Here is a 27663-nt window from a genome sequence, read left to right as displayed (position 1 = left end):
AATCTCTCTCAACCCACACATTAAATCAGTTGCCAAGTCTTGCCGTTTCTCCTTCACAACATTTCTCACATCCAGCTCCCTTATCTATACTATAAAGCTGCCCTGCTTCCTTAGTTCAGGCCCTCTTCGTGTCATAACCGAGATTATTACAAGTGCCTAATTGATCTTCTTAACCTCGTGTCTACCCATTCCAGTCCATGCCGCACACCACTGCCAAAGTGATTTTCCTCAAGCACAGATATAACCATGTGACTACTCTACTCACTACTTCGTTGTCTTCCTTTTGCCTCTGGGATAAAAAGTAAACTCTCATTTTTAGTTTTTAAAGTTCTATACAACCTGCCCTCAACCTATCTTTCCACTTTTATTTAACATCACTTCTCCTCCTAAACTCCGATCTTGCCAAACTGGCATTCTCTCCAATCCTCACCAACAGCATTCCATCTCCCCACCCATCTCCAATGCCTGGAATGTACTGTTTCTTTCCTTACTTGTACCTTATAAGGTCCCCTTCCTTCACCCCATAATGCCCTCTTTCAGAAATGTACTCAAGTACCATATTTTGTGTAGAAACTTTCCCTATCCCCAAATGCTAGTGCCCTCCCTCCCAAATTACCTTGTATTTCACTACCCTTTGTGTGTGTACACACTTATTATGTAATCATGCTGTACATATATTTTATGTGTCCTTTTGTCCCCCATTAAAGTGTAGGCACTTTGCAAGTAGGGACTGTTTATTTTCTGTACTTTAATAATGCCTGACATATGTCTAGAATGTAGTAGTAGTTTAATAAATGCTTGTTGGTTGATTGATTTAATTAAAAGCAGTAAGTAGTAACAGATAAAATGAAACATGGGAGATTGCTTTAATGTACTATAAGTGTTTTCTACCAGGTTTTACAAAATAATGCAAAGTACCAGGTAGTACCAAAAAAGCTGACCATAGGCAAACGCTTAGCACAGTGCCTGCACCCAGCATTGCCTGGTGGAGTTCATCGAAAAGCACTTGAAACATATGAGATTATCTTCAAAATCATTGGACCTAAGCGCCTTGCCAAAGATCTTTTTCTTTATAGGTAAGTGTCATTTTAGTGTTTATGTACACTGTGTGATTATGCCTCCATGTAAACATTTTATAAAACAAATAAAAAAGCCAATTTATTCTTTTCACTGTTTTATACTTCTTAAAAACTCTTGTTTTATACTCTTAAAATTAATAAGAAAGTTGATTGCCTTAATAATGACAGGTTTTCAGCTCTTAATATTGTAATCTTTGTGTATCTCATTTATACCATTCAGAGACATTTAAAAAAATCTATTATGTTTGGACATGGGGGTGCATGGCTGTAATCCCAGCCACTGGGAAGGCTGAGGCTGGAAGGTCTCTTGAGCTTGGGAGCTCTGGGCTGTAGTAAACTATGCCAGTTGGGTGTTTGGCATTAATATCTTTTGCTCCTAGGAACAGGAAGGATAGGGAGGATCTGGTTGCTAGAGGAAGGGTGAGGCAACCTAGGCTGGAAACAGAGCAGGTCAAAGCTTCTATGCCTATGACTAGTGGCATGGGATCTATGAGTAGTCCCTACTTTTCCAGCCAGGGAGAGATGGGGGGACATAGTCTTTAAAAAGTAAAATCTATTATTTACTATGTTTCTTCCTTCCATCTTATTTTGTGGAATCACAAATGGGAGCCTTGGTGACTCAGTGGATAGTCTTGTCTTTTGTAGTAATAGGGAAGAATTGGAAAAGGAGAGAGTGTGGGAGGGAAAGATTAAGTTCTGTTTTGGACATGTTGAGTTTGAGCTGCCAATGGGACATCCATTTTGAAATGTCTAAGACAAATTTGGTAATATGAGACTGGAGCTCAGGAAAGGGGATTGGACAGGATATGTAGATCTGGGAATCATCTGCATTGAGAAGATCCCATAGAAACTGACGAAATCACCAAGCAAGATAGTATGGAGAAAGAAGAGAAGAGGGTTCCGGACAGAACCATTGTAGACACCCTTGGTTAACATAAAGCTTTAGTTTTCAAAGTGCTTTACATATGTTATCTTATTTGGTTACTCAAACCCTCTGATATAGGTGCTATCATTATCCCCAGTTTTTACAAAAAGAAACTGAACCTAAAAAGTTAAATGACTTGCCCAGTGTCACATAGTGAGTGTCTACGGCAGTATTTGAACTCAAGTCTTCCTGACTCTACATCCACTCGAACTACTGCTTTATTTATCTGTCTGCTTTTGGAGAACATGACTTAAATAAATAGCCAAGAAGGCTATGAAAGAGTGCTTATGTAAGTAGTAGGAAACCAGGTAAAAACCTCGAGAGGAAAGAGTATTCAGGAGAAGAGTGATTGACAGATTGCAGAAGTCAAAAAGGATGATACTTGAGATAAGCCATTGGATTTTGCAGTTAAGAGATCTGACTGCATTTATGGCTCCTTCAGTTTCTTTTACTGAGATTGGGTTATTCAAAATCTATTTCTTGTTCTGTTAATCTGATTTTAAAATTTTATATATATTCATTTACTTAATTTAAATTGTCAGTTTTGTTGGCAAATAATTTAGCAAAATGATTTCTAATAATTTCCTGAAATTTTTTCTTTTGTAGTGAATTTTCCTGTCACTTATGATACTAGCATATTGATTTCTTTTAAGTATGCTAGCTAATGATTTATCTATTTTATTAGTTTTTCCCAATAATCCAGCTCTCAGTTTTAGTTATCAATTCAGTGGGGTTTTTATGCTTTTAGTTTTGTTCATCTCTTGATATTCAGGATTTCTATTTTTTGTGTTTAGTTGAGGTTTTTTTAATTGACAAAAGTGTTTAGCAATAAAAAATTTCTCGCTAAGGACTATTCTGACTGCATCCCACAAATGTTTATATATTCTTCTATTATCATTTTCTTTATTTAAATTATTGTTTATGCAGTTTGTTCTTTGACTCACCGGTTCTTTAGAATTAGATTATTAAAGTTTATTTAAGTTTTAATCTTTTCTTCAAAAGCCCTTTATTGATTATAATGTTTATTGCATTGTGGTCAGTAAAATGTTTTATATATATATATATGTATATATATATATATATAAATTTTTTTTTTTTGCTTAGGAGATTTTTCTTGCCCTAGCATATGGTCAGTGTCCTAAAGGTGCCATGCGCACATAAGAGTGAAAAATTTGTGTATTCCTTTCTATTTCCAGTCAGTATTTGAACTGTCACTAACCTTTCTAAACTTATTTTGTATCTCTTAGTTTCTTTTTCATATTTTTGTTATATTTGTCAAGTTCTGAGACAGTTTGGGTGGCATAGTAGGTAGATAAACTTCGGGATTCAGAGTTAGGAAGGCTCAAGTACTTACTAACTGTGTGGCCCTGGGCAAGTCACTTAACCTCTGTCAGTCTCAGTTTCCTCATCCGTAAAATGGGGATAATAATAGCACCTTCTTTCCAGTATTATAGAAAGGATAAAATTAGTTAATATTTATAAAGTGCCTTGTATATCTTAAAACAAGCTTGTTTTTGGTGTTATTTCTCCCTATAAGTCGATTAACATTTCCTTCAAGTATTTAGATGCTATGCCATTTGATCTATATTCAGTGGTAACATCTTTTATTTCAGTTTCGCTGTTTCTCTTTTAACCATTTCTGTTTTTGCTGTTGCCTTGCCTGACATCTTTATGTATATAAATGTAGGTATAACTGTATGACATCTTTATCTTAATTTGATATGATTGCTGTCTGTGTGTTTCACAGATAACACGCAGGAGGCACTGGAGTTTTCAGACTCCAGCCTCTAGTAGGTTCACTCTTGACCTGGTCAGACAGGCAGACACCTTTGGAGGGGTTTATAATCTTAATTCTACTCTGCTTTTCTCAGTAGGGTTGCTGATAATGGGAGCACTAACTCCTACAGCATTCCCTAATCACTCTTCTCACAGGGGCCGGTGAGAAGGGGAGGCAGCTACATCTGGATGGGGTCAATCAAGATAGGCACAGCTAGTGAGCTTCCGTAAATCCCCTCAAGCCCCGATGGGCACCAGTGAAGGGTTCCCCACTTGTTGGCCAGTGCCCACTTGCTTTGTAGGGCAACAGACAAATAAGGCATCTTGCCAACGATGGCCTCACAGGTTTACTTTAGCGATACCATCCTTCTGCGTAAGTATAGTAAATATCAGTTATGTCACCCCTATATCTCCACAGCACAGCCTCAATAGGGCTGCCTATCCCTATGATTCTAGATATTACTGTCTGGGATCCTTGGGGCTATTCTGGGAGTTATTATCTAACACCTGGAAACTGTACGTTGCCATGGCCGTGGATCCTGAGAAACTGAACTGTAAAAGGATAATAATCCTCCTGACATACACTCTGCTTTTTAAAATTTCACCTCTATTCCTGCCCCTTATTTTAACTCTGTATGAATCCTTCAAGTACAACTCTTGTAAAAAAAGTACTGATCATGCCTTCTAGTCTATTTTGTTATCCTCTTCCTTCCATTATGGGGGGATTAATCCCATTTCCATTTGTGGTTATAATGGTTAATTGTGTATTCCAGTCCCTCCTGTCCTCTTATACTTTTTCATCTCTTTGACCCCTTCCCCCCACCCATGTCTTTACCAAGAAGTAGAGTGAGCCATGTGATCAGCACTTGTCATCTGCAGTTGGCAAAAGAGATGCTTTTACTGCACTGTTCCTCATCTCTTCTCTAACCTGATCACTGCTTCTTATACAGTCTTTCCTTTTATTTTCCCCATTGTTTAAATTCTCCTCACTAATCAGTTCATATAAATCTTTACATGTTTCTCTAAATTCTTTATATTCATCACTCATTATAATTTTTACACAATAATTTTTCATTACAGTAATATACCACAAATTTTTTATCCATTCTTAAGTCAGTGGGAACCTACTTAGTTTCCAATTCTTTGTAGCCATAAAAAGAACTTCTCTGAGCATTTTCTTATATGTGAGGCCTTAGATTCTTTGTCTTCCTTGAGTTTTATACTCAGTACTGTGATCTCTGGGTTTATATGTTTAGCAGTCAAGTGCAACAGACCAGTGTTTGACAAACTTAAGAACACCAAGAGAGGCAGAGGAGCCAAGAGGGCAGAGTGAAGGCAGAGACTCGCCTAAGGTCTCACCCAAACCCCTCCAAATACATTAAAATAATGATTCTAAACAAGTTCTAGAGTGGCAGAACCCACAAAAGGATGGAGTGAAACAATTTTCCAGCCCAAGGCAACTTGGAAGGTCTGTTGCACCAGGGTGAGAGGGGAGCGCGGGCCACACCAGTGCAGACTGGACCCCAGCAAACCAGGACCAGGCATTGGGGCAGCTGAATCAGTGGCAGCAGTGGCAGTTTCCAGACTGTTCAGCCCACAGATACAGAACCCGCAAAAGGAAAGGGTGAAATAATTTTTTCTTGGCAGGAAAGGTCTGGGTGAGAGTAGAGAATAATCCAGCACAGGCCATGCCAGCATACCCCTGGCCCCAGGAAACCAAGAGCAGGCCTTGGGAACCACTGGATCAGCAGCAACAGCAGCTTCTTCTGGAGCTTTCAGTCCACAGTCCATGGAGGGGCACATCACTGGTCAGAAGGAGATTAGAGGGGTCTGTTTGCTAGCACTGAGGCAGGACTCTGCTTTGCTCATACTCAAATCTGGGTCACAGTCCTGGTTAGCAATCCAGGGCAAGGAGGAGCACTAGCAGATCAGAGCTCAAAGCCACACTAGAGTGGACGCTTGTCACAGTTCCAGCACAGAAAAGAGTGCTTGTGGTTGCTCACAGACTAGTGCATGGATCTGGAGAACAGTAAACACCTCTCCTTAGATCATACCACCTTGAGAGAACTGAAAACTTAAAGGTCCCTAGAGGTATCTCTAAAAACAGCTGCACAAAACCCCTGAAGCTTGGGACAGTGCACCCTTCACCCTGGAAGCAGAGCCCTACTTTAACAAAGAGTTAGAAGTCAAGGAATAGGCTGGGAAAATGAGCAAACAGAAAAAAAATTCTGACCCTGGAAAATTACTACAGTGACAAGAAAGATCAAAACATACACTCTGAAGAAGACAACAAAGTCAAAGCTCCTATGTCCAAAGCCTCCAAAAAAAATATGAATTGGTCTCAAACCATTGAAGAGATTTTTAAAATCAAATAAGAGAAGTAGAGGAAAAATTGGGAAGAGAAATGAGAGTGATGCAAGAAAATTATGAAAAAAGAGTTAACAGTTTGGTAAAGGAGACACAAAAAAATACACAGTCAGGATGACACAAGATTTAGCAGCTTCTACATTAAAAGGATCTGATGGCTTGGGATATGATATTCAGGTAGGCAAAGGAGTTAGGATTACAACCAAGAATCACCTACCCAGCAAAACTGAGTATAATCCTTTGCGGGGGGGTAGTGGACGTTTGATGAAATAGAGGACTTTCAAGCATTCAAATTCAAAAAATTTCAAAGTTGAAAGATACCTCAGTGATTATCTGACCCAACCCATATTTGTAAAAATTATCTCTACACCTCTACCAAATGTCTGACAAGTGGTCACCCAGCTGTTGCTTGAATACTTTAAATGAGGGGAAATCTGCTACATTCTAAATAACTAGGAACATCAGGTAGAAGTTATAACAAGGCAGATTTAGGCATGTTCTTAAGACATAGGTATCACATGGGTGGTGATGATGGGCTGCATGTGACCCACAATACTCCCAAGTGCAGCCTAAACTAGACCAAAATGTAACTGGGGAATATAAAATACATAAAAATACAGTGCAACATAGATGATGTATTTTAAAACTAAGTTAATATGTGGCCCCCAGGGATCCTTATGTACACGCTAGTGAACTCAGTTTCTATTTGAGTTTAACCCTGTCACTAGAAGGTATAATTTCCAAACAGAGCTATCCAGGAGAATTTGGAGACAGGGGTGGGGATGGGGTAATTTAGAAGGTAGCAGATTCCCCCTCCTTTAAAGTATTCAAGCAAAAGCTGGGTGACCACTTGTTAGGCATTTGATAGAGTTGTAGAGATAATTGTTTTACAAATATGGTTTGGATCAGATAATCACTGAGGTATCTTCCAACTTTGAAATTTTTTGAATCTGAACATTTTAAATTTAACCACAGCCAGCCACAGTATTTCTGGCATATACCCTCCCTTCAAAATAAATCTTTTTATGCAGCATTTAATGGCTATTATGTGAATTCATCAAGTATTAGTGATTGCTCTCTCTCCATTGGTACTTTTCACAATACATTCTGCTTTCTTTTCCTCATTGCTTCTTGTCCTTATCCTTTCACAGATCCTCCTAAGATCCTGGAGACTTTCTGGTTCTTATACTAGAGAGATTCATATAATAGAGGGTATTCGTTCATTCATTCTGGTATAGACTTCATGTTGTCCGTCTATTATTGTCCATATTGGTGGAATATTAATATTTAACAAGTTATTTTTGCTTTTCTTTTCTTTACAAAAACAGTTCTGGGCTTTTTCCTCTTCTCGCCAATGCTGCCATGTCTGTTAAACCAACACTGCTGAGTTTATATGAGATTTATTACTTACCTTTGGGTAAAACATTAAAACCTGGTCTGCAAGGATTGTTAACTGGAATTCTGCCTGGCTTGGAGGAAGGGTCGGAGTACTATGAAAGGTAAGACAATTGGAATTCATTTGGCAGGTGTTACTTGTGATGGTAAATAATAAATAACTTGTTAGTTGCTTCCTGAGATCTTTTATGTTTTGGCATCAATTTAGATTGCAGTACTTATAGATGTTCCGCAGAATCTGGAAGAGATTAAATAAATAAAATTTGAGATTAAATAATAATATAACAATTAACACACAATAGATAATATAACAATTAGTATATAATATAATTACATAGTAACATAAACCAATACAATCCTTTATTTTGATGGTGTGGACACTGAGGTCCAGGGAATTGAAGTGACTTGCCTGAGGTCACACAGGTTGAAATAGCAGAGGCAGTATTTGAAACCAGGTTCTAAATACAATGCTGTCTTTAATCATCAGGAAAGTTCTATCCCCTATATTTTTCCTAATAATAATTTTACTGTTATAATATTCATGAATTTAGGGGGTAAAATGTTTTCTTATTAGATGTTTTAAATCGCCAAAAATTAAACTCACCAGAGTTCACCAAAATTGGTCATTGTGAAACCAAGCTTTCTAAAACTCTTTGCCAAGTGTTTATTCCACCACATAATGATGTGGAGATTTTAAGTGTTTGGACTTTGACTTCATCTAGCTTGGACAAGTTTCTAACCTATTTCTTTCTTTTGAAGGGTTTTTTTTAAGTGATAGTTTATTCAAACAAAAATTGGATGACAGTCTACTTTTAAAGAAAGAATAAGCTCCTATTTAAGTTCTGTGCACTACTATTCTTAAAACTAACATTAACCTAGCTTTTAATAACCTTTGCATTTTGCTTATTTGCTTACTGTTTTTGGACAGTAGTGCTACAGTAGTTGATTTTACTTAGTTTGTAACTCCATCTCTTGGTGTTTTAGATGTCTTCTAGGTTTTTTAATAAGGTGAAAAAGTTATTCATGAAAACCTGTATGTCATGACTATAGTTGAAAACTTAATACATATATTGAATTAGTAGACTTCATTGCTTTGGAACCAAAATTGTTTATATTATGTTATTTGTTATTCTAAATAGTATCTTAATGAGGTGGTTTGTTAGGTTTGTCCCTTGTTTTGCCTGTAAATAAATTGAGGGAATAGAATATGATGGTTTTTGCTTGAAGTCACAAAGCAAGCTAGTCAGGAAGCTTGATCCTAAAGTCAGAAAGCAAGTGAGTCAGGAGGCTCAATCCTAAAATTGATATGATTCTGTCTTAAGTCTTATAACTTGACTTAAAACAAATAGAAAGCAATAAGTATTAAAATATGGCATTCAATAAAGAGTGATTAAAAATGTTTTGTTTTTCTCAGTGCGTAATGTAATAAATTAGAAAGACTGCTTTGCATGGTAGGCTCTTAGAACTGAAGTCAAGAAGATCCAGCAAATCCCATTTTCTATCCTTACCAGGTGTGTGAACACTGCCACACTTAAAAATCTGAGTATACATTTCTTCATCTTTCATACAAGAATAATAACACCTATAGTATCCTCGTCACAAGGTTGTTATAAGGATCAAATGAGTTTATATTTATAAAGCACTTTGCAAACAAAGCACTATATAAAGTTGATTATTATTAGTGACAATATCAATAACATTGAATTATGTAACATAGAAGTTTAAAGAAAACATTAGAGAAACTCTTAAAATATTTTAAGCAAGCCACTGAACATGTGTTATAGCAAGAATAGTACTTGTTTTCCCTAAGCAGATGTGTGCCATTACTTTTATCTTTTCTTGGAAGAGCATTTAATTTTATTGTATTTGTAATAAAACTCTTGAATAAGTCTTTTTTTTTTGTGCTTTAGAACTAACACCTTGTTGGAGAAGGTTGCTGCTGCAGTGGACCAGTCAGCATTCTACAGTGCCCTCTGGGGTAGTCTTCTTACCAGTCCTGCTGTTCGTTTACCTGGAATCACTTATGTTCTCTCGCATTTGAACAGGAAGCTTTCAATGGAGGATCAACTTTATATAATTGGCAGTGATATTGAACTAATGGTATGTATTAAAATATTTCTGTTTTCACTAGAAACTTGCATACACCACCATAGCTATTATGTTGCTGTGATTTCTTTAAAAGCTTTACACATCTTTGTACAATTAAAAATATGTTTCTTTTTTATTTAAAATTTTTTATTATGAACTTAATCATTCATAAACACATCATTTTGGTATATAAAGAACAACAAAGAGGATTGTATATGAAACCCTGAACTTCTCTTGTATAAATTTTGTTTTGACAAAAGTGAACATTAAATTTAAATAATATAAATATTTAATTTAGGTAGTAACAGAATTTCCCCTTTTTTGCATCTCTTTCTTTTCTTCTTTGTTTTTTTAATGTTTTACTTATTCTTTTTGAAAATTTTTTGTATTTCTGTCAGTGTTTACTTACATCCTTCTCTCTTCCCCCTAAGAGAAGTCCCCCACCCCTTTTAACAAATAATTATAGAGAAGCAAAAGAGTCAACACATTGACTATTTAAAATGTATGTTTGATTCTGCATTTCTAATACATCACTTCTGCCAAGAGGTGAAAGGCATATTTCATCATCATTAATCATAATTTGTCACTGGGTTATCTGATTTCTAAAGCCTTCCAAATTTGTTTTCCGTTACATCATTGTCATCCTGTAAATTCTCGAATCTCATTTTACTCTGCATCAGTTCATATAAGTTTTCCTAGGTTTCTCTGAATCATAGTCATCATTTTTACAATGTAGTCATTACTTTTTATTAACAAACTACAACTTGTTTAGCCTTACCCCCGTTAATGGGTTTCTACTTTACTTCTAAGTTCTTTGCTGCCACAACAAGTGTTGCTATAAATATTTTGATGTATTTGGGCTTTTCTTGTTGTTGATCTCCTTATTTTATATTTCCAATGATAGAATTGTTGGCTCAAAGACTATAAGCATTTTGATTTTATTTGCATTTTTCCAAATTGTTCTTCAGAATGTTTGGACCAATTCACAGCTTCACTGACAGTACATTAGTGTGGCTCTCTTTTTATAACTCCTCTAGCACTGATTTTTCCTAACTTTTGTCATCCTCACCAATTTGTGTGTGTGAGGGTAAACCATAGAGCTGTTTTGATTCCCATTTAATTACTTGTTTTCTTATCTTTCTTGAGATTTATTCAAGAAAAAGCTTTTCAATTTCATTTAATCGAAATTTCTTTTTTTAAATAGTATTTTATTTTTTTAATTACATTTAAAGAAAGTTTTCAGCATTCACTTTTATAAGATTTTGAGGGCATACCCTTTGATCCAGCAATACAACTACTAGGTCTACATCCCAAAGAGATCATAAAAAAGGGAAAAGGACCTACATGTGCAAAATATTTATAGCAGCCCTTTTCATGGTGGTAAAATATTGGAAATGAAGGGATGCCCATCAACTGGAGAATGGCTGAATAAGCTATGATAAATAATGGAATACTATTGTGCAATAAGAAATGATGAACAAGCAGATTCAGAAAATTGTGGAAGGACTGGTATGATACAGAGTGAAATGGGCAGAACCAGGAAACCATTGTACACAGTATCAACAGCATTTTGTGATGATCAGCTCTCAGCAACACAGTGATCCAAGACAAGTACAAAGGACTCACAAAGGAAAGTGCTATCTGTATCCAGAGAAAGAGCTGATGCAAATCGAATCACATTTTTTTCACTTTATTCTTTTTCATGGTTTTGTTCATCTGTTTCTTTCACAACTGTGACTAATATGGAAATATTTTTTACATGATAGCATATACATAAACTATATCAAACTGCCTATCATTTTCAGAAGAGGGGAGGGGAAGGAGGGAGGAAAGGAGAAAACTTTCAAACTCAAAATCTTGTGAAAGTGAATGCTAAAAATTTTCTTGACATGTGACTGGGGAAAAAACATACTAATTAAAAAAAAAAAAAAGAATCCTTCCTCTTAAGGACCTCAGTCTAATTGGGACCAATATGCAAATAACTATGTTCAAACTATAAACTCTCTGTGTGTGTGTGTGTGTGTGTGTGTGTGTTACATTGTATTCTCTGGGAGAAGGCACTAAGATTAAGGAGGACTTGGAAAGTCTTCTCACAGAATATAAAATCTTAGCTGAGAGTTGATGAAAGCCAGGGAATCCCGGAGGCAGAGGTGAGGAGGGAATGTTCCAAAGCATAGGTGCAGCCAATGAAAATGAATAGAATCTAGAGATGGTATGTCTTATGGGAGGGGAGCAGCAAGGTGGTCAGCATCACAAGATCCTAGTGTAGATGGAGTGTAGTAAGGTATAAGAAGACTAGAAAGATAGGAAGGGTCCAAGTTATAAAGGGCTTTACAAGCCATAGATAGGTAGATGCCTGACCTTCTCTGGCACTCTTCTAATTTTAAAAAAATATTATACTGTTTTATATTCAAGTTACATAGCCATTTTTGGTGTGTTATGGCATATGGTATAAGATGTTTGTCTAAGCTTAATTTTCACTAGGGTTTCCATTTTCCCAGCAGTCCTTTTCAGATAGAGTTGTTTACTAAGTAATTTATGTTTTAGGTTTATTGAACATTGGATCATTTAAGTTTAATTATTTTTGATTCTTCATTGTCTGGTCTTTTCCATTTATCTTCTTTTCTGTTTTTTAAACCAGTACCAAATAGTTTTACCCTCCCCATAGATCTTTCTCATAGCATTCCTTCATGTAATTTTTGAAACGTTTTAAAATATGTAAAGAGATTCTCTTGAATTTCTTTAAAAATTAGTACTTTTGATTGGAATAAATATGCCGAGAGTATTCCTCTTACCAACTTGGGAAGAAGAAAGGGTTTGATTTGCTTTGTTGGCATGATTTCACTGTGATTGTAACACTGTTTATTTTCAGTAAGTACCGTTATTCTCATGGCATTCTCTTTGCAGGTAGAAGCAGTAAGTACTTCAGTACAGGATTCGAGTGTCCTTGTACAAAGAAGCACTCTGGACCTTATACTCTTCTGCTTTCCTTTCCATATGAGTCAGGTAAAATGTTAGTGATATTAATCTAAGGTACTTGTTTTAAATGATTGCTAGTGTGTGTGTATTACATAGGTATGCGTTTTTAATCATAGTCATCACGTATATCTTTTTTGTATTTAATAAAGCAATTGGTAGGAATAGAGTGGGAGCTTGGGGGTGGGAAGAGTGGGATTGTTTTGATCTGGACCTGTGACTTTATACCCTGGGAAACTCCTTTTATCATTGTAGATTGACACTTGTTTTATAATTATTTTAGAAAGATGCCAGGGGAGCCTAAGTGACTTTCCCAGTGTTACACAGCCAGTTTATGTCAGAGGTCAAACTTTGATCATACAAGTATTCTGGAGTTTGAGGCCTTTTTACTATTCCATATGACTTTTGAAGACAGAGTTGTGTTTTTTTTTCTTTTTCTTTTTTTTTTTTTGAGGGGGGAAGGCAGGGCAATTGGGCAGTGACTTGCCCAAGGTCACACAGCTAGTGTGTCAAGGCCAGATTTGAATTTAGATCCTCTTGACTTCAGGGCCCGTGCTCTATACACTGTGCCACTTAGCTGCCCCATGGTTGTGTTTTTTTGAAGAGCAGGATTTATAAGTAAGCTGAGGAAATAAAGTGGAATAATTCTTACAGCAAAAGTGAAATGGACTCATTTAACAGAGTTTTTAAAAGACTCACCTATATCTATCACTCCTTAAGTAGTCTTTATAAAAATGTAATGTAAAAGACAAAAAGAGGGCAAAGCAAAGCTCTCAAGTCAGTGTTAGCTCTTCCTAACATTGTATACCTGCAGCCTCTGCCTTGATCATTACCCGTCTTGACTTCTGTTGTTTGTATATTTGAAATATGGGAGCCATATCATTTTCATTGGAGAACTGGCTGCAGTAGGAAAGACATCTTAGCCACTCCTTGGCATTCTGTAGTGCTTTTATTACAGTTGATCACAACTAACTTGAGAATTCACAAATGAAGCATCTAGTTGACTAGAATTGATTTCAATTAATTTCCTCATTTGTGAAGAAATGGTCTAAATACTTGTATATTTAGAAACCTTGACTGAGTGCTTCGTGTGATACATGAGTATTTCTTTATTGTCAAAGTACGTTTAATAGTAGGGGAAAAAAGTATTGGCTTCTGATTTTACAAAGAGAGCAGCATGCAGTGATTTTCAGTCATTCAATTTGGAATAGGGACCCCTATTACATAGGGTTTTTTTTCTTTGCTAACTGTTCATAACTGGATTAGCACTAAGCAAATTACTCTTCCCTTTTTTGTCATTTCTCTTGCTAACTCCTTCCCTACCCCAACTTGGGTTTCCTTCTCATGAACCAAGGATCTTAATACTGTGCTCTGGCTTTATAGGTTCTTTTTATTTATGTTAACCTCAGCTATCTTCTCCCACCATGCTCTAGACTTGTTCCTCCTTTCTCATGATCTCCTTTTCCTTATCATCATAATAAAAGTCTCCCTGTACAACACCCAATGACCAAAGGGCCACTGCTAGGTGATCAAAGCTAATCTGATAAAGTAATCCATTTTATGGTGTTGATGGCTAATAAAAACTCTACGTCAGATAACATATTTGCATTCCAACAGAGGCTTTAACCTTAACCAGAAAGATTCAGTAACAGTAGAATCACTGAGCACTGTTGATAGCTCTGTTCCTGAAATGTGCATTCTGATTGACCGGCTTCTTTGATTCCCTTAGAGCCAAAATTGTGGCCTCTTTGAAGTGAAAACCAACTAATGAATACTAACCAACATAATCATAAAAAATATTCACTGGGATAGTGAGAAGAAAGGGAATAGAAAGACATGAGAAAAATGAATAAGCAAGAATGCCTTACTGTTACCATGAATTTGTTTAAAGAGAAACTCAGAAGAAAAGGTTTAAAATGAAGTTTATGTTTCATTCCCTTTTCAGGCAACTCGTCCTGACATGATCAGAATCTTGTCAGCAGCTCTTCATGTGGTTCTAAGAAGGGATATGTCTCTAAATCGCAGGCTTTACGCCTGGCTTCTAGGTAGGTATGTGATGTGTTTGTGATTAAACCTGAGAAAAACTGAAAGTGCTATAATATAAAAAAAAAAAAGCTTTGACTTTTTAAAGAAACTGCTGGGATTTTATGTGTTTGTGTTGATTAAAAAAATGCTAGTTTGCTGAGTATGTGGCATGAGGAAAGTGCAAAAACTTCTTAGGAAAAAAAATATATATATACACATATATTGTGGATTCATTTGCTTCTTTATTATTTTGTGTAATAATAAAATTTCATAAAAAGACAAATAAGAATTCAGATTTCTCTAATGAACATTCCATATTTGGTTTATAGTTACATATTATGGAAGAAGGTATCATTGGAACTTTAGTTATTTGAATCCGTTAGGTCTTGTTCTTTTCTGTAATTATAATCGTGATAATACAAATAAATGAATGTTATGGATGAATTAGTCAAATAATTTTTTACCTTTAAAGTCATGAATTAGCTAAAAGGGCTGTGGACACAGGTTGAGTAGAACAATGGCTCTTCTACCCAGAGTAGGCCATTCTATCATTTAGCATTTTGTTGGTCTTAGATAGAGACTCCCCCAGAATGATCCACATATCTTCTCTCAGAAATATGCCCAGGAGAATTCAGAGGCCCCACTAAATTATAGTCTTGAGCCTTGCCACACAAATAACTTTATGGAGATTGAACTGTTTGCATTTATGTATTGATGGCTATAAAATTTGCTTAATATATCCTGAAAAATAAGTTACCTTGTATTATTTGGTAACCAGGAGAATTATTCTGGAAGAATGTCATTCATATAGAATTTCATTTTATTAAACTTTATAAAATTATCTCTCTTGCTGCCATTAAATGGACTACAAATTGGTATGTGTTGGCCGTTATTGAGATCTATAGTTTTTAAATTGGTGATGTAGATTTTTGTGGTTGGAATACTAATGTGTTTTATATTTGTTTGCTTGGAGGCTTTGATAATAATGGTGTTATCATAGGACCCAGAAGCACAAGGCATAGTAATCCTGAAGAACATGCCACTTATTATTTCACTACTTTTTCAAAAGAGATGTTGGTCCAGGTAATTAATACCTTAATTTTACTCTTTGGTTATTCAATATGTAGTTATTTGCAAATTATAAGCCCCAATGACAGTCTTTTTTTCTCTTCTTAATCTTTATCAAATCCTGCTAGTAGTTAACTCCTGTGTACTTTCTGTTTATAACATTTAATAATTCTTAAGCATCTAGAATCTCAAAGAACAAGGATCTCGGTGGCCAGCTATTCCAACCTTTACCTGAGCAAGGATCCTTTCTATGTCATATGTAAAAGGGAGTCATCCATAATTTGCTCAAAAAATTTTAACTACCTCATAATATAGCCCATTCTGCTTTTTCCTTACATGAAGCCCAAATTTGCCTTACATATGAGAGCCTTCCAAATACTTGAAGGCAGATATCATGTCTCATCTTCTTTTATGGCTTCTCTAAATATTCCTCATTTTTTTTCAACCAGTCCTCATCTGCCATAAATTTGGACCCTTCACCATCCAGCTAGCCTTCTTCTAAACATTTTCAAGTTTATCAATATCTGTACCCAGAATATGGGGCCCAGAATTTAACACAATGCTCCAGATAGAGTGTGATGAGAGACCCAGTGCAACTAGACTGTATTATATAGACATAAGACATCTCTAAATGCAACCAAGATTGCATTAGTTTTCATGACTACTGCCTAATGTTGACCACAATAATGAAAAGGAAAAGAACATTGAAGCCTGTTAGAACTTTGATCAGTGCTATGACTATTCATGACTTCAGAAGACCAGTGATGAAAACATGCCTCTAGATAGAGAGATAATGGATTATTGCTAGTGGAGAATGAGACAATCATTTTCATGCATGGCCAAACATTTTCATGCATGGCCAAAGTGTTTGTTTTGTTTTTCTGTCCTTTGTTACATATAAAGGTTCTATTGATGGGAGTAATGAGTTGTCATATGGCTGATCTTTCCATATAGAAGCACCTCTAATAACTTTTAAAAAATGTTTTAATGATGCTTTATAAAATACCATTTTTGCTTCCCAATAATGCCCTTACCACCCTTTAGAATCCTTCTTACAAAGCAATATAGTTTAGCAAAGCTAATCAAAACTTTGGCTGTGTCTGACAATTTATACCTCGTTCTGTACCTGTAATCCACTCCTTCTCTACTGAGAGCTGGGAGGTATACTTTTCACCATCAGTCCTCTAAAGTTATATTCGGTCATTGCATTGCTCATAGCTCTGAAGTATTTCAATATTGTTTTCCTTTACATTATTATGGTTGTCATGTAAATTATCCTTTTTATGCTAACTTCACCCTGCTTTAGTTTATACAAGTCTGTCCAAGTTTCTCTGAATTCTTCATATTCATCATTTTTATAAGGTACAGTAACATTCTTTAGGATCACAGATTTAGGGCAAGGGTTCTTAACCTTTTTTATGTCTTGGACTCCTTAGCCAGCCTAGTAAATCCTATGGACCCTTTGTCAGAATGTTTTCCAGTACATAAAATAAAATACATAGGATTACAAAGAAAAACAGTTGTGTTGACATAAAGGTGTATTTTTTTTTCCCGTCCAAGTTCACAGACCTTACAGGGACCCCAGGTTAAGATCTAGATCTAGAGCTATGTGGGACCTCAAAGGCCACTATTCCCGTCCCCTTATTTTTCATTTGTGAATACTGAGGCCTAGGTAGATGAAGTGCTTTGCCCAAGTCACATCGGTAGTACCAGGTGGGATTCACACCTAGGTCCTTTGACTCCAGAGCTAGTGCATTATACTGCTGCTTTCTTCCATTACGTTCATGTACCATCATTTGTTCAGCTATTCCTCCATCAGTGGGTACCTAATATAAGGGCACATTCCTTCTGAGTTTGTGCTATTATTAAAAGTTCCGCAATAAATATTTGGGGGGATCTTTTCCCTCTGTTTTTGACATTATTACAGTGATATCACTGAGTTAAAGGGCACGAACAGTTTAATGACTTTCTTTAGTGAAGTTCTGATTTGCTTTCCAGAATAGTTAGACCATTTCACAGCTCCACCAGCCGTGCATTAATGTGTTCTTCCAGCAGTTGTCATTTTTATCTTTTGTCATCTTTGCCAAACTGATAGGGGTGAGGCAAAGCCTCAGAGTTGTTTTAATTTTTATTTCTCTTGTTAGTGACTTAGAGAATTCTTTCCTATGAAGCCTCATGCTTTTTTATAACATTCTTAAACTGCAAATAGTTTCTGGTCTTTTATTTTCCTGTGTAGGTTAGGGCCTTTTCTCGGTGGGAAGCTCAGAGCTCATATGGTATCTTCCAGGGAGCTGGTGGCACAGTGGACAGAATGCTGGGCCTAGAATCAGAAAGACTTCAATTCAAACCACCTTCAGAGAGTTAGTAGCTGTGTGCCTCTAAGGAAGTCACTTTTTTGCCCCAGTTACCCCAAATCTAAAAAAAAAAATAGCCCCTACCTCTCAGTTTGTTGGGAGGATCAAATAAAATAATATTTATAAAAGTGCTTAGCACAGTGCTAGGCACATATAGTAGGTACTATGTAAATGCTTATTCCCACATGCACCCACTTAAAGCTTTGAAATCTCCCTAGATGGCTTTCCAACAAGAATACAGCTATGATAAAACTTCATTTTAGTGGAACATTTTTGAGTTAGCGCTGTCCTCAACCCCAACAAGGTATATATACTTCTTTCTTCTTATTCTGATACTTCTCTTATTTAAGGGAATTTACAAACAACTAGAGTATATTCCTAGGTGAGGTACCTGCTTAGAATGAGCTGAAAATGGAGAGGATTGTGGGTGTCATTGACTACTAGTATCAGATTAACACAGATAAGAAAAACAATAAGATATTGTGCATTAGTTGTAGTTCTACCTCCACGGATAAGAAAAAACATTTTTTTTAACCAGAGGGAAAATAACCTTCCTTGGGAAAATTATTTCAGTAAAGTAACAGGGATGTTATGTCATAATCATGTGTTACCATCCTGGAATTTTTTTGATCACATACAAACTTGTGTCATGCATGCTTAGTGTTTTGTATTTTTTCATTATCAGTATCAGACTGTAATTTTTTATTTACTAATTTGCATTTTTCTCTCCTTTTTAAAAGGCAATGGTGGGAATCTTGCAGGTGAATGGCTTTGGAGAAGAAAGTACCCTGATGCAGGACCTAAAACCCTTTCGCATTTTAATCAGTTTGCTGGACAAACCTGAGCTAGGTAATTAAAAAAAAAAGCATCAGTGATTTTTTTTTATATATTATACACATACATACACACACATATATTAAAGAAAACTATCTGTTATCTCGTAAGTCATTTTACTGCATAACATTTGAATATGGGTCCTCAGTTTCTCATTTAAAAACCATGCCTAGAAAATTCAGCTTTTTACAATTTAAAAAACTGAATTTTCTAGGCATGGTTTCATGGCAGTTCTAGATGAGTTCCTCACCTATCTTGCTGTGCTGTATATATTTGACAGGCCACGCAAAGGAATCTTTGCTGTTTAAGGCATTTTTAGTGTCCTAGTGACTTAAGGTAAAGAGATAGAAATTCATAGTCATCAACCGTCTCATATCATTTAGAATTCAAGTCCATAAGCAAACAAAGAAAAAAGGAAGGTTTGTAGTAGCCCTTGTTGACTCCTGACATTGGCACCCTAATTATATATGTGTACTCATTTGCATATTTTGTTTGTCCTTCGTGGATTTAATATGGAATTTTAGTTACCGTAGCTTAGACAGAAATAATAAAAATAAATCAAGAATTGACAGCCCTAAGATTAGCAGTAACAAAGCAGTATCTGAAAATGCCTCAAGACAGAAAGCTTTCTTGAAGCGTAGTCAGCATGTACGTGTTTAGAAGTTTTAACTTCAGTAACTAAGGGGATCTGTGATCTTAGCATTGTCACCCTTACCTCTATTGGTGCACATGTGCAACCCACCCCAGGCTTTTCTAGCACTGTTACTGTTCACATTTTTCTTTAAGTACTTTGCAGATGATCCTTATACATGCCAAAGGCCTTTCTATAGCTCCTTTTATACTCTTGAGTGTGCCAGTGGAGCACTCAACTTACTCATCTTCGTTACCTCTCACTTTTGCCAGAGGAACAACCTAATCTCTTTTTCATTCATAAGTTTGCACTGTGGTAGCCCTTATGTCACATTTCAAATGTACACCCTTGTTGGACCACACCTTACTTATGCCTACCATACATAGTTACATTGTCTTTTAGGTCATCTATAACTTCAGTTTCTTGAAAAATGTGTTCCAAGATTCACAATTACAGAACCTGGCCAGGAGAATAGTTTTATTGAAAAGATGGATCTTTCTACCCAGCTGCAGTTTGGTATCATAAAAAGCATTGTGTAGTTTTCCTAATGCAGTGCAGCCCTCTTGCTTCCTCCTATTCAATAATGAACTCATCTCATCCATATACTTTGTCTAGTACAAATATATGTATGAACTCAGTGAACAGACCATTCAACCCAACCATGAGATAATATTTGTATTGTACTTAGCCAGGCATAGAGGAGATGCTTGAGAAATGCTTATTCCCTTCCCTTTTCCTTAAAAGTATATTAAATTGAATTTTCTTTAGGAAATATTTAAGAGATCAAAACACAAATCATAGTATATCACAACTTTGAGATTGTATTTTTAGCTAATGGCTTCTTGAAAGATAAAGGATCATACCCAAGTTTGTTTACTTCAATGATGAAAATGTTAAAAATTTTTAATCATGAATTTTCTGTTAACCCAAATATATATTTTCATTAGTCACTTTATCATTTTCTGACGATAGCCACATAAAATGTGGAATTGTTTTTGATTTTGTATGAGTTTGAATGAAGCAGGAAGGGAAAAAACTTACTTTAAGACATTTAGAACTAACTTTAAGACATTTAATAACATAAGCAATCTTTATATGATCATTTGCCAATATGTAATTATTGTATTTGCTTTTTATATTTATTGTAGGACCTGTCATATTAGAAGACGTCCTGATTGAAGTATTTAGAACGCTGTATACACAGTGTAGAGCAGAATTGGATCTTCAGGTAGAACCACCCTTCAGCAAAGATCATACACAATTAAGCAGGTACAGAAATGGCTTCTTTGTTTCTAAAACATAACTCAGTAGACTATATCACATATTTGCTTAATAAGTCCTTAAGTGACAGTTGTTTTAAATTAGAAACAAGTAAATGACTTCACCATTTCCATACACTAAGAATATCTGTTTAAAAAGCAAGGGTGTCAGAGTGCTTACACTGTGCGCTTACAACTTCTAGGTTTACCCACATTCCAGGAACCAACAATGCACTTCACAAATTCACAGATATCATATTTTGTGCATTCATTCTAAATGCATTGGATATAGTATGCTTGCATTTCAAAGAGCAATCAGCAAGCTTTTCACAGTTGTGCAAGGTGGAGAAGTATGCACTGGACAATAGTAATGTTAAGTGTATTCGTAAGTGGTTTAAGAATAGATCTATAAGTGTTGATTAATAGGACAGTTTTAACCTGCAGGGGTGATGTATCTCTCACTTTGACCCTATAATCCTCAACATTTTTACTGATAATTTCTATGAAAATAACCAACCAACCTTAATGCACAGACACCTAATAAATTTAGGGACAAAGTCAGGATCTAGAAAAATCTCAGTAGTCTGGAATGATGGTCTCAGACTGTCAAAATGAAATATAATTAGATAAATGTGAAGCCCCTAAATTCAGAATATTAACCATATAAGGACAGGTTGGAGAAGTCAGAGTAGGGTGGCAGGAGATGGCTACGTAGCAAATTAAATGAACAAGAACTAGGACTTTTAGGTTACTGCAAGGTCACTACATCTCAACCATGCGATGGTTGCCAATAAAATTGAGGCAATCTTAGGTTTCATTAATAAAAATACAGTGTGCAGAATGACTCCCACTGTATTCTTTGCTTGTTGGACAACATTTGGAGTGCTTTTCAAGTTCTGTGCCACTTTTTTATTTATAAGGATAGAAGAGCATTTTTGAAGGATCACGAAGGCTCTCAAGAAAAGGAGCTAAGGGTGTTTAACTTGAAAAAGAGAAGATTTAGGGTTCACATGATGGCAGTCTTGAAATTCTTGAGTGATCATTACCTAGAAAAGAAATGTATACTGTGTAGTCCTCAAGAGCAGAAATGGGTCCAGAGTCAAGTTACAGGGAAGTAGCCCTCATTTTAGAAGAGGGAACAATTTTCTAACCTCACAGTGAACTGGATTATCTTGTAAATGGTGTGGGTGAACACTTGGTGGGAATGCTATGGAGAAGTTGCCTGCCTTAAGTGGAACTAGATGATGTCTAAGGTCCCTACAACTTAAGATTCAGATATATTTTTATAACACTTTGTAGTTTACAAAGCACTTTATACACATAATCTCATGTAAGATATTCCCAGACTTCCAGGTTTGGGTAGGCAAATATTGGAGAGTACAAATCCTTCAGGGTACTAACTATAATAACTCTCATATAAGAGTGGCAAGTAAATGTTTTTCATAGTCTGTTAACCTTACTACATATTTTAATTTTTATTTAATTTTTAATTTTTACTGATACTAAAGTATAATATGGATAGTACTAAAGGATTCCAACATTATTAACTTGGGAATAGGGGAGGGGGTAAGAAGGTACTGATATTTGTCAATTTTTATTCATTTTCTTTTTCAGCAAATTGAGGGAAAACAAGAAAACAGCAGAACTGATTAAAACAGCCAATCTTCTCTTTAATTCCTTTGAGCCTTATTATATGTGGGATTATATTGCACGCTGGTTTGAAGAATGCTGTAGGTATGTAAAATTAATTCACTTGAATAAAATATGCATTCAGAATTGGTTCTTTCCTATTTTGCTTAAAAATTTGACAAACCCAAAAAAAGACATTTTTGTAGCATTTCTGTAACACAGTTATACCAAATTACATAATGCTATGACTAAATTTGTTTTTAAATGCATTAGCATATGGATGTAAAACAGTAAGGCAATAATAACAGTGTAGATAATTGTCAAAATGCCTGTGCGGTTCTGTAGCGCAAAGTATATGATACTCTCCACAGAGAAGGAAGAAGTGAGCCATTTATTCAGATGCCGGAGAACCAGATCCCACAAGCCTTTTATCCAGTCTGTCACAGCAGTAAAACATTCCACACACAATGTAACAACCTGGAGCCTCGCCATCCCAAAACCTCTCCAACCCCCTGCTGGGGCCTTCCCCAAAACAAACTCACAGTACACCTGACCCAGCCCGTTCAGGTCTAACCATCACGAGGGCGGCCATTAGCAGCCATACCTGCTCTCCCTCTCTCTCTGTCTTAGCATTTCTTTTTTCTGTCAGGAAGCTCCTCCCACTGTGTAACTTAGGCTTCCTGTGATGTAAGCAGGTCACCTGGCCTATTAATGGGTATGAAAGATCTTCAAATCTGAATTGCTACTGCGGGATGTACTTGGACTCAGTTATAATAGTTGACATATATGTAGTCCTTTACAATTTACAAAGTACTCTCCAGACTCACATGTAAACCTCAGCATTGCTTGGGTAGAGTTGGTATTGCTGTCTCCTAGTTTGCACATGAGAAGATGGTGGCTCAGAGAAATGAATGGCATAGCTTCAGTGTCAGGCAGAACTTGATCCTACAGACAGTCTTCTGACTCCAAATCCACTGCACCCTTTGCTATACCATGCTGCTTTGGTTTAATATTCAAGGAGCCTTTATAGACTGCACAGTAAAATAAGTGGGAAAGATAGGTCTGCATAAGGTCAAGGTACACAAGGTCTAATTTATTATTATAGTAAATGTACTCCAAGGTGCCTTTCTCAAGCCAGCAGAGCTTATTTGGTCATTTAAATTCTCAGATGTACCCTGTGATTTCTAGGGCCAACAACTTAGTTTGGCCCTGTCCTTTCTTCTCTCATTCTGCTGCATGTTTCTTCACTATTTGAGAAGAGCCTGTTGAAGTTCTACCCTAGCCCCAAGAGTGTAAGCAAGATTGGGCAAATTTTTTTCAAGAACACTATATTTTGGAATTTTAAGAGCTGGAAGGGACCTCAGGGACCTCCGAGGTCATCTATATCTAAGCTAACTTTCCATCTAGTTCAAGTACTCCCTGTTCAGTCTGTACTGGTTCAAATTATCCTCTGTCGTAGAGGCCACAGCACCTCTCTGATTGGTGCATGGTGATGTCTTCCAGTGAAGGTTTGTAGTTTGAAGTCATGAAGCTCTCCTTGCAGCTGTTGTGCTATGAAAAGAGTTCTAGTTGGCCTTGTGGGTTCTGTAGGTGCACCTTGGACTTTCAAAAATCCTTTGGCATAGCAAAGACACAGCATTGATCTACAGTTACTGGGACTTCTGTGAAAAAGAATAAAATTCTTGGGTCCAGCAGCAAAACCTACTGGCCTGGACTCCAGTACAGATTGGCCTATAGGAACTGGGAGGAGGTTATCAAGAAATGAGCTTTCATACTGTGGTCATCCAGCATCTTAAGACATAGATTTTAAGTTGAACTAATTCATCAGCAATCATGTATTTAGTGCCTATTAAGTGCTCTAGTCTAAGTTCTGGGTACCTGGGATAGAAAGACTAAAATGGAAATGTTCTTTACAGTCACAGCACTTACATGATATTGGGGAAAACAATATGTACATGTGTAGGTAAATATATGATAATTGGTTGAAGAGGCATCATCACATCACGTAGAGCGAAGCAGTAAAGGGGTCATGTAGGAAGTGGGACTCAGGTGAACTTTGAAGGAAGCTAGGTACGAGGTGGTATAGCAGAAAGAGTGCCAGACCTGGAGTTAGGAAGACCTGAGTTCAATTCCAGCCTCAGACATTTACTAGCAGTGTGACCCTGGGCAAGTCACTTAACCCTGTTTGCTTCAGTTTCCTCTTTTGTAAAATGAGCTAGAGAAGGAAATTACAAACCACTCTAGTAGCTTTGCCGAGAAAACCCCAGATGGGGGAATGAAGTGATGGACATGACTGCAAAGTGACTAAACAGCAAGGATTCTAAGAGATATAAATGGGAAAGGAATGCGTTTCAGACATTGGGAGATGCCTGTATTAAAGACATGAAGATAAGAGATTAAATGTGTGTGAGTCACAAGTAGACCTGCTTGGTTGGACCATAGAGTATGTGAAAAAGAGTAAAATGGTAATAAGCCTGGAAAGATAGATTGGTGCCTAATTGTAAAAGACTTTTACATGAAAAATATGGGAATTTATTTGATTCTAGAATCAAAGGGAGCCACTGGAATTTACTGAGTAGAAGAATGATATGGTCAAACTTGAATTTTAGGAAAACACATTGGCATTCACAGTACTTCTTAAACTGTGGGTCACGACCCCATGTGGACATCCTGAGTGGAAAAAGTTTAAGAAACCCTTGTGTAGAGTATGGATTTGAGAGGAGAGGAACTTGAAACAGGAAGACCAAATTGAAAATTATTGCAGTAGTACAGGCAGAGAGGGCCTTGAATTAGGGTGGCTGCCATTTGAATGTAGAGATGAGGATTAATGCAAGAGATGTTATGAAGGTTGATAAATCAACAGGACTATACAATTGAATGTCCATGTGGGGGGAGGAGTTGAGGATGACTCCGAGGTTGTGAACCTGGGTGACTGGAATGGTGGTGATTGTGCCCTTAATGGAAATAGGAAAATTAAAAAGGGAGGTAATTTGCAGTAGAAAGTGTTTGAGAGCCCTACAGGATATTCAAATAAGAGATGTCCACTAGACCTTTGGGGATGTGAGACTGGAGCTCAGGGTCAGGGTAATGTGAGACTAGGACTAGAGAGGGATGGATTTTTTCAAGATATGGATGGATGGATTTTATTATATAAAGATATATATGTATATATATTATATAGGTAACATTTTCACTCATAGCACTCAGTAATGTGTTACTCTGCATCATATTCATGTGTGTACATTCCTTAACTACCCATTTAAAAGCTGCCTGACAAAGCCTAGCATAGTGTCTTATTTTTAAAAAATTATTAGACTGGGTCAGTGATGTAGTTGGTATAGGGAATCCCTCTTTCAATACAAATTAGAACCTGTTCTGCAGCTTAGAGTTTACCTGGGCTGCTTAGAGTTAAGTGATTCGCTGAGGGCCCTACAGCCAGGATGTGTAATAGGTCACCTTGAAGCCCTGTGTTTGAGCCAAACTGACTTAAGCTTTTTAACCATTGCATCACCCTACCCCTTGTTCATATTAACCATATAATAAATGTTTTTTGAATGGATGTGTCAGATCATTTGTGGTGATGATCCTTAAACATGATGGAGTCGCTCTCATTTACTAAGGTGTTAGTTGATAGAGAAAACAGTCAAGTGTCGTTGAATGATTGCTAGACATGAAGTCCAGGGACACCAAGGTTTGAACCTAAGTGCTGACAATTAGTGGCTGTGACCCTGGGCAGGTCACTTGATGCCTCTGAACCTCCATTTCTTCTATAAATTGGATGTGTTATGCACTCGCTGCCTGTCTGTGTTAGAAGATTATTGTATTGACAGTATCCTGTAAAATTTAAAGAACTCTATACAAGCTATTATTATTATTATCTTAAATTAAGACCCCACTCCGATGTCTCATCATTGCATGGAGGTGACCCTGGGTTTATGAAAGCTATACTCAGAGAACAAAAACGGGTAGATTCTATCAAACCAGAATCGTTGAGTATAGACCCTGCGGTGGACCATATATCAATTACCTGAGAATCACTAACAAAGTTTAGGAAGGCTCATTGCTAGGTTGGCTTTATTTTTATTGTTTGGCCATAGCAATTCTTGAAGATAGTCTACTAAGTTAGAAAGTAATTGTGATCTGCATCAGTGGAGGGAATATCCTACTGACAAAATTACAGATTCCTGAATTATTATTGTTTAAATAATGTGGCTTTGCTTTCTCAAACAGGGTTGTAACAGAAACATAATACATTTTAAACACTAAATTAAACATTAACCTTCCTTAGTAACATAAGAATTAACTTAGACATTCATTTTTCACTATTATTGGCAGCTTCGGGAATATTATTAAGGTGAACACTTAACTGCTGTTATCGGTACTGTCATATATATTCAACATACTACTGTGCTTAGTAAACTGTATATTTACCTTTGTAGGAGGACCTTGCATGCCAGACTTCAGATTGGACCTGGAGATAGCAGTGAATCATCTGAGCTACAGCTAACCAGTTTCTGCCTGCTAGTGGATTTTTTGTTGGACATAGTCTCTTTGGTAATGCAATACAAAATGCTTAGAAACAGAAATATAGATATTTCATGTTTATGAGCCTGCCTAGTCTACTAGTAATTTATCATTAAAAATGATAGGACTTTATTATCTTCTGGCATAACATTTTGGGGGTTTTTGGGGGGGGGCTTGTGAATGCTTTGTCCTTTTTCTAACTAACATGCAACTTATGTCTATAGACACACATATACACACACAGAGCAATGTTATAGCTTTGTAATTATGATCGAGTGCTGATTCTTCAGTATATGGTATTCCAACACATGAATATTCTTTTTTAAAATGCTTTTTATAAGCCATCTCAATGAAGACTGTTGGAACTTTTTTCTCTTATATTTTCTCTTTTATTCTTTGCTCTCTCACTTCAAAGCCTACTAGAAGTATGAGGGTGCTGTGTCAGGTATGACATTGAACCTATTTTCTCTTTGTGAATTATGAATTACTTCTGTATACTTTTTTTCTTATTATATTTAAATTTGAAAAATATGAATATACCCTAGGTTTGACCTATATGATGCATGATGTATTTTATAATGTTTTAATTAGAATTTGGGACTAGAAATGTTTTTTTTAATCTCCCTGTATTCAGAGTGAATATAATTTGTTAACATTCCTAGTTAAAAGCATGGTATATTTAAAATATTATGAATAAGTTAATTTGCCAACTCATTTTAGTAAAACTTTAAAT

At 36.3% G+C, this 27663-nt stretch overlaps 1 protein-coding gene across 3 annotated transcripts in view; it reads left to right on the top strand.

The window, feature by feature from the left end:
- Positions 1 to 27663, top strand: part of DOP1A (DOP1 leucine zipper like protein A) — a 107199-nt gene that overhangs the window by 25943 nt on the left and 53593 nt on the right. For 2 of the 3 annotated variants that reach the window (XM_036767102.1, XM_036767101.1), the window contains exons 3-12: positions 895 to 1076; positions 7476 to 7646; positions 9453 to 9642; positions 12538 to 12636; positions 14552 to 14651; positions 15605 to 15714; positions 18794 to 18902; positions 20667 to 20787; positions 22392 to 22511; positions 26846 to 26960. In XM_036767102.1, coding sequence (XP_036622997.1) covers positions 895 to 1076; positions 7476 to 7646; positions 9453 to 9642; positions 12538 to 12636; positions 14552 to 14651; positions 15605 to 15714; positions 18794 to 18902; positions 20667 to 20787; positions 22392 to 22511; positions 26846 to 26960 — 1317 coding nt within the window. Of the gene's footprint in view, positions 1 to 894; positions 1077 to 7475; positions 7647 to 9452; positions 9643 to 12537; positions 12637 to 14551; positions 14652 to 15604; positions 15715 to 18793; positions 18903 to 20666; positions 20788 to 22391; positions 22512 to 26845; positions 26961 to 27345; positions 27376 to 27663 lie in introns of all 3 variants that reach the window. The other variant, XM_036767100.1, reaches the window with a different exon arrangement.

This window comes from Trichosurus vulpecula, chromosome 7 (genome assembly GCF_011100635.1).
Source record: "Trichosurus vulpecula isolate mTriVul1 chromosome 7, mTriVul1.pri, whole genome shotgun sequence".
NCBI classification, from domain to species: Eukaryota; Metazoa; Chordata; class Mammalia; order Diprotodontia; family Phalangeridae; genus Trichosurus; species Trichosurus vulpecula.
This window is presented reverse-complemented; position numbering and strand designations above follow the sequence as displayed.